This window comes from Galeopterus variegatus, unplaced genomic scaffold, assembly GCF_000696425.1.
Source record: "Galeopterus variegatus unplaced genomic scaffold, G_variegatus-3.0.2 Scaffold1180, whole genome shotgun sequence".
In the NCBI taxonomy this organism is placed as follows: domain Eukaryota; kingdom Metazoa; phylum Chordata; class Mammalia; order Dermoptera; family Cynocephalidae; genus Galeopterus; species Galeopterus variegatus.
In genome coordinates this window covers 180,276-199,779 of record NW_007727291.1, presented here as the reverse complement: position 1 = coordinate 199,779, position 19,504 = coordinate 180,276, and the positions used below count along the sequence as shown (strand labels likewise).

The window sequence follows — 19,504 nt, the reverse complement described above, 5'->3', positions numbered from 1 at the left end:
GGTAAGGGGATCTTAACCCTTGACTTGGTGTTGTCAGCACCACGCTCACCCAGTGAGCTAACCAGCCATCCCTATATGGGATCTGAACCCGTGGCCTTGGTGTTATCAGCACCACACTCTCCCGAGTGAGCCACGGGCCAGCCCAATATTCCTAGCATTTTTTTGATTATTGTTTGGTTGTCTTAGGTATCTTTTGTTCCTTACTTTCTGATTTACTGTTTGTTTTCTGTGTTTGTTGGTTCCTTGGGTTGTAGATAGCCTTTTTGTTTGTTTTCTCTTCATGAATGCCATTTTTATTTTACTAGTGGGTTTTGATTTTTCTTGGGTTTTTATGGCAGTGGTAGTTATTTTTCAGGAACCAAACCCAGTACTCCCTTGAAAATTTCTCATAAGGGTGGTTGTGTGGTGGTGAACTCCCACAGTTTTTGTTTGTCTGAGAAATATACTATTTGCCCTTCATTTCGGAAGGGTAGCCTTGCAGGATAGAGTATTCTTGGCTGACGATCTCTGTCTTTTAGTATTTTGAATATATCATCCCATTCCTTTCTGGCTTTTATGGTTTGTGATGAAAAGTCTGATGTTAGCCTGATTGGGGCTCCCTTATAGGTGATTTGATGCTTCTCCCTTGCAGCCTTTAAGATTCTCTCTTTGTCTTTGAGTTTTGCCAATTTGACTATACCATGTCTTGGAGAAGACCTTTTTGCGTTGGATATGTTTGGAGATCGTTGAGCTTCCTGGATCTGAAGATCTGTGATTTTTCCTATACCTGGGAAGTTTTCTGCCACTATTTTGTTGAATATGTTTTCAACNGGTATGGCTACCTCAGTGACTGCTCAGTTGGCCACTAGTGCCTTGCATGTATGGTTGCCTCGCGTCTTGGGCCTCTCCAGGGAGCCACCTCTCTGGTCAGCTTGGACTCTGCCGGGCTGCTGGATCACAGGGCGGTACCACAGGGTGTGTGGTCTCTGCAGAGCTTCCCCTCCCCCTACTGGATGTCTCCCTGCTCTGTGCATGCTAGGCCAGTCTTGGGATGGAGCTGGGTGGCAGAGTGTGTGGTCTCTGCAGAGCTTCCCCTTCCCCTGCAGGATGTCTCCCTGCTCTGTGAGTGCTAGGCCAGGCTTGGGATGGAGCTGGGTGGTGGTGGTGAAGCCTACCTGCTCCTGGATCACGCAGCGGCAGCCCCCCCATAGGGTGTGTGGACTCTACGGAGCTTCTATCTCCCTTGCTGGACGACTCTGTGCTCCATGCACATTGGGCCTGGCTGCTGGATCACGGCAGCAGTGTGGTCCCCGTGGAGTTCCCGCCTCCGCTGCCAGATGTCTCCCTGCTCCGAGTGCACTAGGCTGGGCTCGGAATGGAGCCGGGTGCCTGCGGTGAAGCTTACCTGCTGGATCATGCAGTGGCGTCCCCACAGGGTGTGTGGTTTCTGTGGAGCCTCCGCCTCCCTTGCCAGAAGTCTCCCCACTCTGTGCGCACTGGGCTGGGCTGGGAATGGAGCTGGGTGGCGGCAGTGAAGCCTATCTGTCCAATCGTGCAACGGTGCCCCGCAGGGCATGTGGTCTCCACGGAGCTTCTGCCTCCCGTGCTGTACGTCTCCCCGTTGCATATGCACTTGATGTTATGTTTTTATAGTTTAAATCGGTTGATTTGTGGGAGAGAGTGACACTAGGGACCGTCTATTCCGCCATCTTGACCGGAAGTCGCGTTTTCTCTCTAAGAAATTTTTCCTTTCTCAAAGTTACAAAGAAATCTTTCCAGTCAGAAAGTTATGAAGGTGTTCACCTATGTCTTCTTGAGCTTTGTTGATAAATAGCATCTGGCTATATCATCCATCTCAAGTTGTGTGTAATGGTGAAGTAAGCGGTCAAATACATATATCCAGTTGACCTTGTATCATTTGTTGCCAGACCATTATCTTCTCTCCTTCCCTGAATTGCATTGGAGCCTTTTTCGTAAATTACATGTGGACCTGCTTCTAGACTCTCTTCTGCTGATCTATTGGACTGATGTTGTGCCAATACCTTTCTCTCTTGATTAATGTAGCTTTTATAGAAAGTTTTTATATCTAGTAATTAACTTCGACAGCTTTATAGCCTCCATTATTCTAGGTCATTGGCTTTTCTATATATTTTAACAGCTGCTTGTTGATTTCCAACAACAAAAAAATACTTTTGGGATTTTGATTGTGATTGAATAGTATCTATAGATCAAGGTGGAGTGAATTGACATTGTAACAATATTAAGTCTTATAATCCATGAACACAGTACATTCCTTTACTTACTTAGGTGTCCTTTAATTTCTCTCAGTAATATTTTGTCATTTTCAGTGTAGAGATCTTACACCACTTTGCTTAGATATATTCCTAAGTGTTAAACATTTTTTGATGATTCTGTAAAGGGCATTTATTAAAAATTTCACTTTCTAACTGTAGCTAGTTTATACAAATACTGCTGACTTTTATATGTACCTCTTATCCAGGAACTTTGCTGAATTCTCTTATTTCTAATAAATTTTTTCTAGATTCTTTTGGATTATCTCATCTTTGACATGTTTTATTTTCTTTGCCAATTTTAATATTTTTTGTTTCATTTTCTTATCTTATTGCACTGGCTAGAATTCCCAGTACAATGCTAAATAGAAAGGATGGTAATGAACACCATGCATTCTCAAACTCATGGGGAAGACATTAAACATTTTACCACTAAGTGTGATATTAGCTATAGGTATTTTGTTGTCTATTGTCAAATTAAGGAAGTTCCCTTCAACTATTAGCTTACTAAGAAGTGTTTGTTTTTTCATGAATGGTGTTAAATTTTATCAAATGATCATTTACTTTTTTCCCTTTATTCTGTTAATGTGGTGAATTACATTGACTGATTTTTCAATGTTAAACCAACCTTCCATTCCTGGAATAAACTTCACTTGATCATGATATATTATCCTTTATATGAACTACTGGATTCTATCTGCTAATATTATGTTTAAGGATTTTTAGTCTTTTTCCATGAGAAACATTGGCTTTAAATTCCCTTTCTTGGGCCGGCCCGTGGCTCACTCGGGAGAGTGCGGTGCTGATAACACCAAGGCCACGGGTTCGGATCCCACATAGGGATGGCCGGTTCGCTCACTGGCTGAGTGTGGTGCTGACAACACCAAGTCAAGGGTTAAGATCCTCTTACCGGTCATCTTTAAAAAAAAAAAAAAAAAAAAATTCCCTTTCTTGGGTCTGGTCAGTTAGCTCAGTTGGTTAGAGCACAATGACACCAAGGTCAAGGGTTCGGATCCCCTGCCAGCCAGCCACCAAAAAAAAAAAAAAAAATCCCTTTTTCGTAGTGTCCTTGTTAAATTTTGTTATCAAGATTTTTTTGGCCTCATAAAATGTGTTGGGAAAGCATTTCCTCTTTTTCTATTCCCTGAAAGAGTTTGTATAAAGGTAGTACTATTTCCTCTTTAGTAGTTCTGAAGAATTTACTAATTGACGTCATCTGAATATGAAATTTTATTTGTTGAAAAGTTTTAAATTATGGATTAGAAATTTTAAATAGTTATAGGACTACTCAAGTTCTTAATTTTTTCTTGTGTCAGTTTTGGAAGGTTGTATTTCTCAGGAATGTGTACAGTTCATTTAAATTTTCAAATGTGTTGGCATGAAATTTTTCACAATATCATCTTACTATCTTTTTAATGAATGTAGGGTATTTCTTATGTTCTTTCATCACAACACTTTCACAGTCTGTTTCCCTTTCATGCATTTGTTTCATTAGAATATAAGCTCCATGAAGACAGTAATTTGTCTCTTGCTCATTGCTGTGTGCCCAATGCCTAGAACAGATGTGGTACATGATAGTTGCTCAGTACATGTCTATGAGAGATGGAGTCCTGAGGGGGATACTCTCAGGGTGGACAGGTTGGGTCTCTATTGTCCTGGGAAAGTCCTTTTCCCTTTACCACTATATTCTTCAGGCTCAACATAATGCAGGGCATAATGAATGGAGGCCTCTCTGTGTCCCTATCCAGCTCTGCACTGGGCCTGGCCATGGGGGTTGGGGCTTGGGGCTTAGGCTTCTTGGCCTGTTTTTGTGCAGAGCCGCCCTCCATGCGTCTGAAGGCCCGACCCAGCAGCCCTGGCTTTTCCGTGCTCACCTGCAGTGCCTTCTCCTTCTACCCCCCGGAGCTACAACTTCGATTCCTACGGAATGGGCTCGCAGCTGGTTCTGGAGAGGGTGACTTTGGCCCCAACGGCGATGGCTCTTTCCATGCCTGGTCATCATTAACAGTTAAAAGTGGCGACGAGCACCACTACCGCTGCCTTGTGCAGCATGCGGGGCTGCCACAGCCCCTCATGGTGGAGCTGGGTGAGGTCCTGCAGAGTGATGATCTTCCTTATTTCTGATTGCCTTTTGTCCCACTGCCACAGCAATCCTTCCTGAGTCTGACTTGTGCCCCACTACTGCCAATTCTCCTAAAGCCTGATGGCCTTCTATCCTGTGTGGCTTGTCTTCCCCAAGTCTAACTGCCTTCCATTCTGCTGCTCCTGGCCTCATTGAGTATGAACACCTGTTAACCACAATGGCCAGTCCTCCCTAAGTCTGACTGTCTTCGATCCTGCTGCTGCTGGTCTTCATGGAATCTGCCTGCTACTGCCAGTCCTCACCAAGACTGACCATCTACTACCTTGCTACTGCCAGTCCTTCAGGAGACTGACCCGCTGATGCTCTGTGCCTGCCCCTCCTTCCTGAGTCAGAACACCACCCCCCCTGCCGCTACAGGTCCCTTGCCAGTGTGACTGAGATCTCTATTGCTGTGGCTGGTTCTTAACATCCAACCTGGGAGCATCCTGCCCAGACCCACAGCACCAGCTGACTGGCTGTTGTGCCCACCCCACCCCCACCCCCAGACACTTGGTGGTCTGAGGATGGGAGGCACTAGCTCTCTGTCCTGGTTCAGATGGGGTGGAGGATTTATTCAACAGCTGATCGCATTCTCTGGCTACAGAATCTCCAGCCAAGTCCTCAGTACCTGTGGTTGGAATCGTCATCGGCTTCTTGCTGCTCACGGCAGCAGCTGCAGGAGGAGCTCTGCTGTGGAGGAGAATGAGGAATGGGCTGCCAGGTGTGGAGCAGGAAAAGGAAGAGAGTCTCAGAAGGAGGGACAGAGACCTCAAAAGAGCGGGGGACACACACCTGGGAAGACAGAGATCTTGAGAGAGAAGGACAGAGACCCAGTGGGAGGGGGGACGGTGACCCTGAAAGAGAGGGACAAAGACCCAGAAAAAGGGGAGGACAGAAACCAGAGGAAAGGGAACAGAGGCCCAGGAGGAGGGGGACAGAGACCCAGAGGGAAGGGAACAGAGACAGAGAGTAAGACAAAGACAGACACAGAAATGTGTGGCCAGAGACTCAGAGGGTCTCCTCTGAGTCACCCCTTTCTGATGACACCACTTTCTCGCTTTTCAGCCCCTTGGATCTCTCTTCGTGCGGACGACTTAGGGGCCCTCCTGCCCACCCCTGGCTTGCCCCAGGATGCCGACTCTCAGGATGTAAATGCATTTCCAGCAACTGCCTGACCACCTGCATTCTGGCTGCTAATAACTAATGTAGTCAGGTCTTTTTCATGCTGTGAGACCCCCTGGAATCCTGGCATCTCTGAGCCACCAGAAGGAGTCCGGAGCCCGATGTCTTCCCTCTGGTCCCCTCCTCCCCTCCTCCCGTGGCCTGCCTCAATTTTCCCTCCTAATATATATGGTTCTTTCCACATCCACATATATCTTGTGTTCGGGCCCAAATCATCGTGTTCTCATCCTTTCAAGTTTTCAGGCAGGGGATGTAAGGGAATGGGTGGGGAGAATGAATGGTGTGAACCCTGGGCTTCAGATCTCTCCTGCGGCTGACATGTTGCCATGGTGGAATGTGCCAATTTAATACATCAATTTTATGTATTTTTCATTCATAAATTTCACAAATATTTACTGAATGTCTACAACGTGCCAGGCATTTTGAGGATGACAAAGGAAAGGGAAAAAAATACATTTTCCGGGAGGCTGTGGCGCAAGAGCCACTGGAGGTGGTTGGGCAGGGCGCCCCGACAGCTGCCGGGAGTCGTAGTCCCCCCTAGCCGCGTCGCCCAGGCGTCGCCCACCCGGCCTTGGCTGGGCAGACGCGCTTTCCTCTGTGGACGTGGCAAGGGGCGTCCGCGGGCTCCCGGCACGCGTTAGCCCCGCCCCGCGGGGGCCTTCGCGCGCGCTCATTGGTCGGGAGGCGTGGCCTCTGCGCTGCGGGAGGCTGCCTGGCTGGAGCGCGGCCAGACTGGGCATCTTTGGGAGCACTGAGTGGAGCGTGGAGAGTGAAGCGAATCTGGATAACGGGGTAAAGGGAGGGGGTGGGGCGGGGGCCTGTGCAGGGAGGGCGGCTCGGGTTGAGGATCAGGGTCCAGGCCGGGAGTGACGCCGGGGACCTGCCTGATCTCTCGCTGGCCACCATCATACCCTGCACTTTGCGTGGGACGTGCGCCACGTCTCCCCCTGGAATACCCTCTTGCGGCTCTGGGGCCGCTGTGGGACTCCCTGGAGATTCGGCCCCCACAGCTGGTTTTATCTCTGAGCACCTCCCCCTCCTTTTCCCCATTACCGGCCTTCCTTGAGCCTCAAACTTTGCGGCCAGCTCCCATCTCTCTGTCCTGTTCTGGGTAACCCCATCCCCCACCCCGCTATTCTTCTATCCCGTTTCTGTCCTCTTCCCTGTGACCAATGACCCCTGGCTTTCGCCACTCCGCAGGGACCGATGATGTGGCGACCATCACTTTTGCTGCTTCTGTTGCTGCTAAGGCGTGGGGCCCAGGGGAAGCCGTCACCTGACGCCGTCCCTCATGGCCAGGGGAGGGTGCACCAGGCGACCCCCCTGAGCGAGGCCCCTCATGATGACGCCCACGGGAACTTCCAGTACGACCATGAGGCTTTCCTGGGACGGGAAGTGGCGAAGGAATTCGACCAGCTCAGCCCAGAGGAAAGTCAGGCCCGTCTGGGGTAGGAGAGAAACAGGGGATGTGGGTGGCCTGTTCAGAGGTAGGGGTTGGGGAGAGAGATGGGTGCATTGATGAGGTGACGGTCAGAGGACCGGGAAAGAGAGATGGCATGCACTGGACTTCTGCTTTTGTGAGACTCCAATAACGAAATTCTCTCTCTCCTCCTTGGGAAAGATACAAATTAAGTTAAGATTGAGGCCTCAAGATATGTTTTTAGAGGACAGCAACAGTATCTGGGTTCAGATTCTGGCTCCTAAGTCACCCTTTGTTCCTTTGTCCCAGACACCTACCCTCCCCGAGCCTCAGTTTCCTGCTCTGTAAATGGGTCAACAGTACTTCTTGGCAGGGGCTGACATGGAAAATGAGATTTGGCATGTAAGGAGCCCAGACAAGGACGGAAGATGACTTAGCACCGAGTCCCAGGGTGAATTGTGTTGAATGGGGTCTTGCCACAAACTGAAGAGGGCCTGTTCACCCTCTGTGTGCGGGAGACAGGGCCAGAATGGACCTGAGGGCAGGGAGGCGATGGAACCAGCCCCTCTCTGTGCATCCTACTGCTGCTCATTCATCCCACAAATGTTTATTGAGCACCACTTTGTGCCAGTCATTGCTCTAGGTGCTGAAGCACAGCAGTGGACAAATCAGACAGCAATCCCTGACCTCATGAAGTTTACATTGTAGTGGGGGAGACAATAAATCTATAAGTATAGAATGCATAAAATAGAGATAAATATACAAGCTGCTGTGGTCTGAAAGAAAAAAATAGATATAAACACACAAGAGAAAAATTAAAGCAAGGGAGTGAAGAAGTGTGGAGGGGAGAGGTTGGGGGAGGGGGAGGGTTGCAATTTTAAGCAGGGGAGTCAGTGGAGGCTTCAGTAAGAAGGTAATATGTGAGTCATGTGCGTTTCTGGGGGAATAGCATTCCAGGCAGCAGGAATGGTGAGTGCAAAGGCCCCGAGGCAATTGCTGGCCTGGTGTGGTAGAAGAAGAGTGAGGCCCACATGGCTAGAACTCAGGAAGGGAGGGAGAGAGGGAGGGAGGGAGAGAGGGAGGGAGGGAGGCGAGGACAGAGGGCGAGCCAGGGGATCAGATCGTGCAGGGTTTTTAGGGTCACAGTGAAGACTTGGGCTTTTCTCTGAATGGGATGAAAGCCATGGAAGGGTTCTGAGTAGAGGGAAGATGTAAGCTAACAGGTTTTAAGAGAATCCCTCTGACTGCAGGGTGGGGAACAGGTTGTAGGCAGCAAGAAGCAGGGAGCCCAGTGATGAAGCGACTGCAACAAGGCAGGCAGAGAAAAAAACAAATGAAGAAAAAAACATAATAATAATCCAAGTGGGAGACAAGAGAAAATGGTGGCTAGATCAGGGTGACAGTGGCCGTCGTGGCCAGATCTGCCCACAGGAAGACTGTCGTGGATGGGGGTGGATGAAGGAGGGTGGGGGAGGAAGGGCATAGGATAACACATTTAGCTTAACACTAATTGCAATACCAGGCACTGTTCTAAGTGCTTTACGGCTTAAATCACTTAATCCCCAAAACCACTCTGTGGGGTAGGTACTATTGTTTATCCCCATTTTACAGAGGGGTAACTGAGGCTCAGAGAGGTCAAGTAGCTTGCCCACAGTCACACTGCCAGCAAGAAGAAGTAGTGGGCAGCAGGATTCGGACTTAGAATGTCTGCTGTGGAGCCCACACTCTTAACCACAGCTGGAACCTCAGGCTAGGAAAGGTGTGAGTCCTGAGAATAGAGTCATCCCCTGACAGACACTGCCAGAGACAGCCCGGTGCAGGAGGGCTCGGCGACCTGGGTAAAGCCAGGGCAGGCTCGGCTGTCTCGGATTCCACTTTGGGGACTGGGCCACGGGCGCTGGGGAATGATGACAGGACGGAGGGCTGCGCTCTGTTAGATGCGGGGCGAAGACCGGGACCCGTGGCCGGGCGTCACCAGGGGAGAGCGGAAGGGCCAGGGAGCGGCCCAAGAGGAGAAAGGGGCGTGAGGTGGGACCTGAAATAGATTGACATGCGATGGAGAGGTGCGCAGGAATCCGGCTGAGCATGGGGAGTGGAAGACAGGCCGGAGGCCGAGCCCGCGCGGTTGCGGGGAACAGTCCTAGGGCAGTGCCGTATAAAACTGGGAGAAAGCTGCGGGACGCAGCACGGGGCGGGGCTGGAGGGGAGGGGTCTGCTAAGGAAGCGGCGGGACACGGGGCGGGGTTAGAAGTGAGGCTCTGGAGACAGGGGCCGGCGGTGAGGGGCGGGGCGTGGGGCGAGACCCGAGAAGGTGGGAGGTCGGGAGTGTGCGGCCGTGGTGGTCGGGGTTCGGAGTCCGTCCACCGCGGGCGAGGGGTGCGGTGGGACGCCCCGCTCCCTATCCCCACCCCAACTCAGTCCTTCGAAAGGTGGAGCATATGCAGGGTGGGGGCGGGGCCAGAGTGGAGGGTGTGGCCCTGGATTGTTGTGGGTCCTTCCCCCAACCCCTGAAAAAAAACAGCGCTGCCGCCGCAGACCCGCTAGGTATCGGAAAGAGCGTGACTCGCCTCCAGGGCGGAGTCTAGGCTGGGCGGGCAGTGCCATGCGGTGGGTGCATATGTGCCCTCGCTGGCACCCGGGATCGTGGACTGCATTTTCAGCCCTATATGGGGGTGTATCTTGGGTGGAGGCGAGGCTCTGCCAGAAGGGCGGAGCCTGATGGGACGGTCCATAGACGGGCGGGCCCTGAGACTGACGTATGCCCCGCCCCGGCTCGCAGGCGGATTGTGGACCGCATGGACCGCGCCGGGGACGGTGACGGCTGGGTGTCGCTGGCCGAGCTTCGCGCGTGGATCGCGCACACGCAGCAGCGACACATACGGGACTCGGTGAGCGCGGCCTGGCACACGTACGACACGGACCGCGACGGGCGTGTGGGTTGGGAGGAGCTGCGCAACGCCACCTATGGCCACTACGCGCCCGGTACGCGGGAGACCCTGACCCTTGCTCCTCACACACACCGTTATCCTGGCCTTTTTGAATCCCCCACCCCCTCATCTTCAGAACCCTTAACCCATTTACGCAGAATTCCTGACCCTTGACCAGGGCCTACCCACTTTTAAGGGTAGGTCTCATCACTCTGAGACACGCCAATCCCTGACCTCTCCTCTGGCTTTTTATTCTGGGATCCACGACCTTTATGACCTCGTGACTGGGGGACTTCAGATCGCTGACCAGGGACACCTATCTCTCATGCCCTGTCGTGCTGACCCCTGACCTCTGTGACCTCTCATCCTGGGAACCCCAAAGCCATTTACTCTGCACCCTGACTCTCTTGGTTTCTCCTCTCTGTCCCAATGCCCCAACACCGGGCCCCCCACAGTTCTCGTTCTCTCCCTCCTGGTCCCTTGACCCAGCCTCCCCCTCCAGCCAGTACCTCACATAGCTCTCCTGGGCCCCCAGGAGACAGTCCTGGCTCCTCACCCTGGCCTTGCCCACCCTCCAGCTTTGCTTTTCTGCATTTTCTGTCCCAAATGGATCTTCTGTGGTTTCCCTGAACTCACCATGCTCCTCAAACCTCTATGTGGTGCACATACTGTTCCCTCTGATGAAAATGCCTTTCCCCTCTGTCAAGCAACCTGTAAATATAACACTGCATCAGAGCATGACATTGGGGCCAAACTGGCCACTGTCAACTCAAAGTTCACCATTCCTGGCTGCATGCCCTTGGGCAAGTTATTTGCTCTATCTGGAAGTCAGTTTTCTCATTGAAGAACCCTCTTTACTTGCTTTTTGTGAGGATTAAATGCAATATTGTGGGTAAAGAGTTTAGCATATTAATAAGCTGTCACTACAAATTAGCTAACATATGTTATATATGATATAATTTATTATATATTATAAACTTGTATAATAAATTATATATAAATTTTTGGGGTTTTTCTGGTGGCTGGCTGGTACAGGAATCTGAACCCATGACTTTGGTGTTACCAGCACCATATTCTCCCAAGTTAGCTAACCAGCCAGTCATAAATTATACAGTAACAAATATTAATTATTATTAATCTCGTGGATGTCTTCATGCCCCCGAGGTAGCTCTCCTTTTTCTTTTTCCTCAACCTGCCTGACATTACCTCTATTAAAGCATATCTCATTGAAATCTGTCCTTCCCCAGGTGAAGAATTTCACGACGTGGAGGATGCAGAGACCTACAAAAAGATGCTGGCTCGGGACGAGCGGCGTTTCCGGGTAGCTGACCAGGATGGGGACTCGATGGCCACTCGGGAGGAGCTGACAGCCTTCCTGCACCCTGAGGAGTTCCCTCACATGAGGGACATCGTGATCGCTGTGAGTGAGGCTGGAGGCACCTGTTTCCTGCCACCCACACCTTTCTGGGACTGGGGCTTCTGATCCCAGTGCTTACCTTGGGGCCGGCAGTCACCTAGTTCTCCAGCATCTTCCCCAGGGAACCCAGGCCACAAATGCAGATTAGTGGAGAGTGGCATTTCCCATGTCTACTCCCTGAGCCCCAATGTCTAATCTCTCCTTGCTGGGCCTTCCCATCCCTTTGCTCATATTTGGGGTCCAGGCCCTCAGCCTGCCCTCAGACGACCACATCGCCAGAAGTGCCTCAGGGAATCCCAGTCCTGGCTGTACCCCAGGAAAATCCAAGCCCCACACATGGAGTGTCTAGTCTGAGACTCCTTGCTGGCCCCTCATTTTATTATTATTATTCCTGTATAATTTTTTGCCAAAACCTGCTCTATTTTGTAGTGGAACAATTTTTTTTTCTTTTCCTTTTTAAAAATAGACTTTATTTTTTAGAGAAGTTTTAGGTTCACGGCAAAATTGAGCAGAAAATATGGAGATTTCCCATATGCCCCCTACCTCCCAACACACATACAGCCTCCCCGACTATCCACATCCCCCAGCAAATGGTACATTTGTTACAACCAATGAACCTACATTGACACATCACTGTCACCCACAAAATATTCTTCTAGACTGGTGGTTCGCAAACTGTGGTCTTGGGACCCCTGCACTCCCCAAGATATTTCTAGAGAGGGCCAGCCCGTGGCTCACTCGGGAGAGTGTGGTGCTGATAACACCAAGGCCACGGGTTCCGATCCCATATAGGGACGGCCGGTTCGCTCACTGGCTGAGCGTGGTGCTGACAACACCAAGTCAAGGGTTAAGATCCCAGTCATCTTTAAAAAAAAAAAAAAAAACATTGCTTCTTGGCCTTTCGGCTAAGATCAAGTGCAGAAGCAAAAGCATGAATATATTCTCTTTATCCCCCTTTTTACACAACTGGTAGCATGCTCTGACATGTTTCTGCACTCTTTCCTTTCACTTAACAACACCTCTCTGAGACTGTTCCATACAGGCTTTGAGGAACTGCCTCCTCCATTTCTATAGCTGTGTAGGAATCCTCTGCTGCTCTGTTGTAATTTATTTAGCCACTTCTGCTGGACAGCAGCGCTGGTTCCTATCTGCTGTTGTTACAAAGAATGCAGAATAATCTTGAACACACATCATGTCATTTTACACACACATGTCAATGTAGCTGTAGGATAAAACTTCTGGAGTGGAATGGCTGGGTCAACGGGGATGTGCATTTGCAGTCGTGTTGGGTATTTCTAGGCATTTTATATACTTGTTTTGTTCAGCTTCACAATGGCCCTTTGATGTGGGGCTTTTGGCCTGTTTCAAGGATGGGCACTGAGATCCAGAGAGGAGAGGTGTCACCTTGCTGCCCAGGCCAGCCAGGGACAAGCCTAGTATCACTTTCAAACCCCATGGACCCCCACCACCACCCTTTGAGGCCCAATGCCCCTCTATTATAGCAGATAATATTTTAACACCCCTTTACTCTCCTGAGCTGACATTATTTAAGAAACCCCGCGCTTCCCAAGCGGCGCACTATCCAGTGCGCCACCGGGCCGGCCCACCGGTCATCTTTTTTTAAAAAAAAAAAAAAGAAAGAAACCCTGATTGAGCATATCTTGTGTGCTGGGCACCCTTCTAACACCTTTACCTCCATTTCTTTGATTTAGTCATCATGACAACCCTATGGGAGTAGGCTGTCACCTTCATTTTAGATAAGGACACCTAGACACAGAGAGGTGAGGTGACTTGCCTGAGATCACTCAGATAAGAAATAGCACAGTCTGGATTCGAACCCAGGAAGTCGAGTCCCTGGTCTAAACCAGGGATGGCAAATTACAGCCTGCTGGCTAAATCTGGCCCACAGCTTGTTTTTGCAAATAAAGTTTTATTGTAACCCAGAGGTGCCCATTTGTTTACATGTGGTATACAGCTGCTTTCATGCTTCAACTGCAGAGTTGAGTTGTTGAAAGAGAGACCATATGGCACACAAAGCCAGAAACATTCATTATCTGGCCCTTCCTTCACAGAAAAAGTTTGCTGAGCCCTAGTCTAAACTCTCTGCTTTTTTTTTTTTCCTTTTTGTCTTTTTCCGTGTCCGGCAACGGATCGCAACCCTCAGTGTCGCCCCCGTACCGGACTGGGACCAGCAACGGGATTGCAACCCTCGGTGTTGCTCCCGCGCCTCGCTCAGCCAGTGAGCAGGAACCGGTCTGCATGTGGGATCCGAACCCTCGGCGGGAGCGCCGCCGTGCTTCCCAAGTGGTGCACTATAGCAGTGCGCCACCGGGCCGGCCCGACTCTCTGCTTTTTTTTTAAAAATTTTTTTTGTCAGCTGGCCAGGATGAGGACCCAAACCCTTGACCTTGGTGTTACAAGGTTGTGCTCTAACAAATTGAGCCAACTGGCCAGCCAAAACAAAGTACATTTATTTGTTTTTTTGTTGTTGGCTGGCCAGTAGGGGAGATTTGAACCCTTGACCTTGATGTTGTAACACCATGCTCTAACCAACTTCTGCTCTCGTCTCTCTCATTCATAGGTAATGTCACCTCCCCACACACAGAATTTCAAAACGTGGATATTAGTCCTAACTGTACTATAAGGAACAAACTAAATGAAATTCACTTGCAATAAATAACAGGAATTTCAATATGTAGGTGTTGTAGAGTTACTAGATTTAGCAAACAACACAGGACACTCAGTTACACTTGAATTTATAATAACACGTAATATAAACAAGAAATAATTCTTTTTTTTTTCCTTTTTGTCTTTTTTCGTGACCAGTAACGGGATCACAACCCTTGGTGTCATGCCCGTACCGTGACCGGCAACGGGATCGCAACCCTCGGTGTCGCGCCCGCACCGCACTCAACGAGTGAGCGGACCGGTCTCTATATGGGATCCGAACCCTCGGCAGGAGCGCTGCCGCGCTCCCAAGTGCCGCACTCTACCGAGTGCACCACCGGGCCGGCCCAAGAAATAATTCTTTAGTATAAGTATGTCTTACATAATAGTTAGGCTTAGTATAAGGATGTCCCACACAATATTTGGGACATACTTATACTAAAAAATTATTTATTTGAAATTTGAATGTAGGGCTGGCCTGTGGCTTACTTGGGAGAGTGTGGTGCTGATAACACCAAGGCCACGGGTTCGGATCCCATATAGGGATGGCCGGTTCTCCCACTGGCTGAGCGTGGTGCTGACAACACCAAGTCAAGGATTAAGATCCCCTCACCGGTCATCTTTTAAAAAAAAAGAAATTCGAATGTAACTCATCTAGTAGTATAAATATGTCCCACATATTTGTATGGAACATATTTATACTAAAGAATTATTTGTTGTTCATCTGGAATTCAAATGTAATCTGGCATACTGTATTTTATCTGTCAACTTTAAAATGTTGGAGCTTGACATCACTAGAAGGCAAAGCGTCAGACGCCTGCACTGTCTTATGCTGAATGAGTTTGAATGTAAAAGTGGGAAAAGAAGCCATTTTGCTGCACAAGTGCAGAATATACAAAGAGCAGAGGTGTTGAGCATGTGTCAAAATTATCCACAAAGTGTTCTGTGTTTACACACAAAGTAGACTTAGGGTCTAGGCTCTGCCAAATATAAAGAGGTTTCTCCTCTCACTTGGGAGAGCGTGGTGCTGGTAACACCAAGGTCAAGGATTCAGGTCCCCATACTGGCTAGCTGCCAAAAAAAAAGAGGTTTCTTCCCTTCAAGAGTATTTTCTGGGGCTTGAGAAAGTTTTTAGGGACACCAGACAGCACTGCTTGTGTGGAACCAACCTGTGCATTGATGGACATTGGGGTCCCCTGGCTCCCGCCCACTAAATGCAGGTAGTGCCTGCATCATTATGATACCCCAGAAAGTCCCAAATTCCCACCTCTGCCCCACTGAGACTGCTCCAATGCCTGCCTCCAACAGCCATCACAGAGCTAAAGTCCTCCTGAGAGAACCTCACATTCTGATCCCAGGGGTCCAGCCTTCCATGGGAGACAGGTGCGTCAACCCCCAGCTTCAATGCCTCTTTCTCCCCAGGAAACCCTGGAGGACCTGGACAAGAATAAAGATGGCTACGTCCAAGTGGAGGAATACATCGGTGAGTGGGGCCCAGTTCCCTTCCTGGCATGCCCATCCTCTCCTGGGCATAGATGAAGCCTGATGCATAGCACCGGTAATAGAACAATGGACCGCTGAACTGGGGGCAGGGCACTGCTTGAGTTCATGCATCTACCAAACATTTATCAAGTGCCTACTGTATGCTAGACACAAAAAGCATCTATTGGTCACCTACTGTGTGCTAGGCCCAGCAAACATTTGTTGAGTGCTTGTATTTACTGAGTCCAGCCAAATCTTTATTAAGTAGCTACATGTAGGCCACACCCCAAAAGCATGTATCAAGCATCTACTATGTGCCAGCCTCGGGAAACATTTATTGAGCACTTACTGTATACTGATGGTTGAGGATGCAGAGACAAGGTCTCTTCTTGGGGATGTGGAGTTTCTACAAAGTCAAGGCTGAGGCGCTGTTTGGTTGGGTGGGGTTCAGGAGATTTGTCTTGAACCTGCATTTCCACAGCAAACACTGCATCTCCTGTTACTTGGGATGTTGGAGGGACCCTCACAATTCCCCCAAATTTCCCATTGGCCCTGCCCCTAAGGGACAAAGAATTTAGCTGCAAGGAAAGCTATTAAGCACAGAATTTTTTTAAAGCTTAAAAACATTTTTCTGTAGAATGTTTTCTATGGAACAAAACTGCAGGTAAGACACTTTAAGTGTAATTTGTATTTTAACATCTATGAGGAAGATAAGAGTCTTTTTTTTTTTTTTTTTTTTTTTTTTTTTTTTGGTAAGAACTCAGACATCACAGTGGAATAGTAACAACAGCTGACACATAGTCACTTACCACCTGCGGGAGACCCTGTTTTAGTGGTTAATCTTGTAATTTCATGTAATCCTCACATCAACTCTATGAGATGGGCATATGAGATTATCACCCCATTTTCCAGAGGAGGAAGCTGAGGCCCAAAGGGTAAGACACTTGACTGAGGTCATCTGCCAGCCAGAGGAGGAGCAGGACTTGTGTCCAGCCCAGGCTGTGCTGCTCCCTTCCTTGTGGGGCTCTGGGGACACAGACATGGGCAGAACCAATCCAGTCCTTGCCTGTTTAATTGCAGCCTGGGGGATAGGCAGGCAGGACTCCAGGATTCCCCAAGGAAATGTATATTTAAAAGTGCTGAGGGCCGGCCCGTGGCTCACTCGGTAGAGTGCGGTGCTAATAACACCAAGGCCCCGGGTTCGGATCCCACATGGGGATGGCCGGTTCGCTCACTGGCTGAGCGTGGTGCTGACAACACCAAATCAAGGGTTAAGATCCCCTTACCGGTCATCTTTAAAAAAAAAAATAAATTAAAAAAAAAAAATAAAAGTGCTGAATGGTACTGGGAAGGATTTGAGTGAAGAGGACTGAGGGGGCTTCACGGGTGCTGACCTACCTGGCGCTGGGGGGCAGTGTCAGGGAAGATGGGGGAGCTGGGGGGTGCAGAGCCAGCCTGCCTGCTTCCCCCCTGCCTCCTCCCAGCCATGTGACTAAAAAGTTTCCTCAGCCTCTCTGAGCCTCGGTTTCCTCATCTGTAAATGGGGGTAATAGAGCACCCATCACATAGGACCACGTATGGTTCCCGCTTGGATTTAGCAAGTAAACTCATGTCCAGAGCTTAGCACAAATACCAGCATATGGGGCCGGGAGGTAGTAGCTCCCATTAAGAGGGTGATCAGCCCTTGGCACTTTTTGGACATCAAGTATCTGTCCCCTCTTGGTGATCCTGGCACCCTAGGGGTGACTGTTTACTGCATTGAACTGAGACAGGGATTGGGGGTGAGAGACAGAGAAAGAGTTGGGGAACCTGCATCCTTGGTGGAAGGAACAGCACAGGCAAAGGCCCTGAGATAGGAAAGGGGTCAATGCATTGAGAAGGACACAGGTGGCCAGTGAGGGACAAGCAGAGCCTTAGGGACTAGGGAGTTCATGTCAAAACAAATGGGAAGTCGTCATCATCATCATCATCATCATCATCATCATCTGGCCAGCTGCAAAAAAAAGAGAGGAAATATAAAAAATAAAAATTATAATAGTATCGTATTTCCTGTAATATAAGATGCCATCTCATTTATAAGATAGGCCTACCTTTTACACATGATGAAGAAAGAAACTAAAAGCTGCCAATTAAACTATGTCTTGACTTATAAGGCACAGCCCAAATCAGAGAGGCTAAAATGTTGGGCGGGGGGGCATTCAATGAAATACAGTAATCAATGAAATACAGTAATGACACCAATTTGTTCAGCAAACGTTTAGGGAGTACCTGCCAGACACTGTTGGAGGTCCGAGGGAGACAGCTGTGAAACAAACATACCCTCCCTCCTGACGAGACAGAGCATGAACGATCAGCCACCTCTACAGTGTGTCAGGTGGATTAAAGCATCGTGGAGCGGGGATGACGGGTTAGCTCAGTTGGTTAGAGCACAGACTTATAACTGGGTTCGGATCCCAGCACCAGCCAGCTGCCATTTACAAATAATTGAAACAAATGAGAAGCTCCAGCAATCTTGAGGGAGGTTCTTAGAGTGAGACAAGCTGTACTAAGACTAATATCTGGCCAGAAAAATCTCCACTCCTTCCGCCTTCATATGGAGGCTTACTGTGTGCTACCCGAGACACACACTATTTCACAGGTATCAAATCCATCTATCACTCAATCAATAAAATCAGTTTCACATGTAACATAATGATTGCCTGTAAATCAGGTTTTGTTACTAATCCCACTGAAAGAGGTGAGTGGCCCAAGGTCACAGGCCAGGAAGTGTTAGAGCCAGGATTGGACCTGGGGTCCGCTTGCCCTGGAGCTGCCCCTGACCCCCCGCTCTCCTGGCCCCCAGCGGATCTGTACTCGGCGGAGCCTGGGGAGGAAGAGCCGGCCTGGGTGCAGACAGAACGGCAGCAGTTCCGGGACTTCCGGGATCTGAACAAGGACGGGCGATTGGATGGGAGTGAGGTTGGCTACTGGGTGCTGCCCCCGTCCCAAGACCAGCCACTGGTAGAAGCCAACCACTTGCTACAAGAGAGCGACTCGGACAAGGTATGCTGATGTGGGCCGCGCAGGCAGGCGCTGGGCTGGGTAGACAGAAACGAGCAAGACCTGGGCTTGAGCAGCAGTGGTCCCTGTTCTGTGGGATAGAGAAAGAGGAACGTAGAGAGAGGAATGGGGGACCCAGAGAGGAAGGGTCACAGAGACCTGGGGGACGTACTTAGATGCAGGCAGGGCTTCATGTCATCCCCATTGATCTCTGACCCTCCCTCCAGGACGGGCGTCTGAGCAAAGCTGAGATCCTGGGCAACTGGAACATGTTTGTGGGCAGCCAAGCCACCAACTATGGCGAGGACCTGACACGGCACCATGATGAGCTTTGAGTTCTGACGTGCTCCGCCACAGCCTCAGAGCCCCATGGGACCCCCTGAGGAGGGGCGACAGTGGCCGGCCCCCTCCCTCTCCCAGCCCCGAGGGATGCTGCTGTGTCCTCCTACCCCTGGGCTCTCAGGGAACCACCTGGGTCAGTTTCTCTCCTTGAGACATTCCCAGTTCTCCCCACCCTGCCTCAGGGGCTCTCCCAGACCCAGAGTGTGAGTGACACTAATTTCTGAATGGTGGAATCTTCCAGCCCAGACCCAGGGACCCTCACCCCAAACTCAGCCTCTAAGAGCCTCCGTTACACACCCCAGTTGCAAATCTGAGTCCCTGCTCCTAACAGCCTGGCCATAGACCCTCAGAGAAGATCTAGAAATGGGAGACACAAGAAAAGGAATGGGGGGCCGGCCCGTGGCTCACTCGGGAGAGTGTGCTGCTGATAACACCAAGGCCCCGGGTTCGGATCCCATATAGGGATGGCCGGTTCGCTCACTGGCTGAGCGTGGTGCTGACAACACCAAGTCAAGGGTTAAGATCCCCTTACCGGTCATCTTTTTTAAAAAAAAAACAAAAAAGAAAAGGAATGGGACTGGGAAATGGGGTGGGGGGACAAGGGAGGGGAGGAGATCTCTTACCTTTTTTTACATC

The 19,504-nt window shown here is 49.8% G+C and overlaps 2 protein-coding genes across 3 annotated transcripts in view; both read left to right on the top strand.

Annotated features, from left to right (window-relative positions):
• Positions 1-5,974, top strand: part of FCGRT (Fc fragment of IgG, receptor, transporter, alpha) — a 17,842-nt gene extending 11,868 nt beyond the window's left edge. For both annotated transcript variants that reach the window (XM_008575404.1, XM_008575403.1), the window contains 3 exons: positions 4,087-4,356; positions 4,997-5,113; positions 5,458-5,974. In XM_008575404.1, coding sequence (XP_008573626.1) covers positions 4,087-4,356; positions 4,997-5,113; positions 5,458-5,567 — 497 coding nt within the window. In that variant the 3' untranslated portion in view covers positions 5,568-5,974. The remainder of the gene's footprint in view (positions 1-4,086; positions 4,357-4,996; positions 5,114-5,457) is intronic.
• Positions 5,975-6,003: 29 nt separating this feature from the next.
• RCN3 (reticulocalbin 3, EF-hand calcium binding domain) lies at positions 6,004-19,327 on the top strand. Its single transcript, XM_008575402.1, has 7 exons — positions 6,004-6,366; positions 6,775-7,022; positions 9,774-9,976; positions 11,169-11,341; positions 15,428-15,488; positions 18,330-18,529; positions 18,754-19,327. Exons 2-7 carry the CDS (start codon positions 6,781-6,783, stop codon positions 18,859-18,861), a joined length of 987 nt encoding a protein of 328 aa, XP_008573624.1. The 5' UTR covers positions 6,004-6,366; positions 6,775-6,780; the 3' UTR covers positions 18,862-19,327.
• Positions 19,328-19,504: the final 177 nt, after the last annotated feature.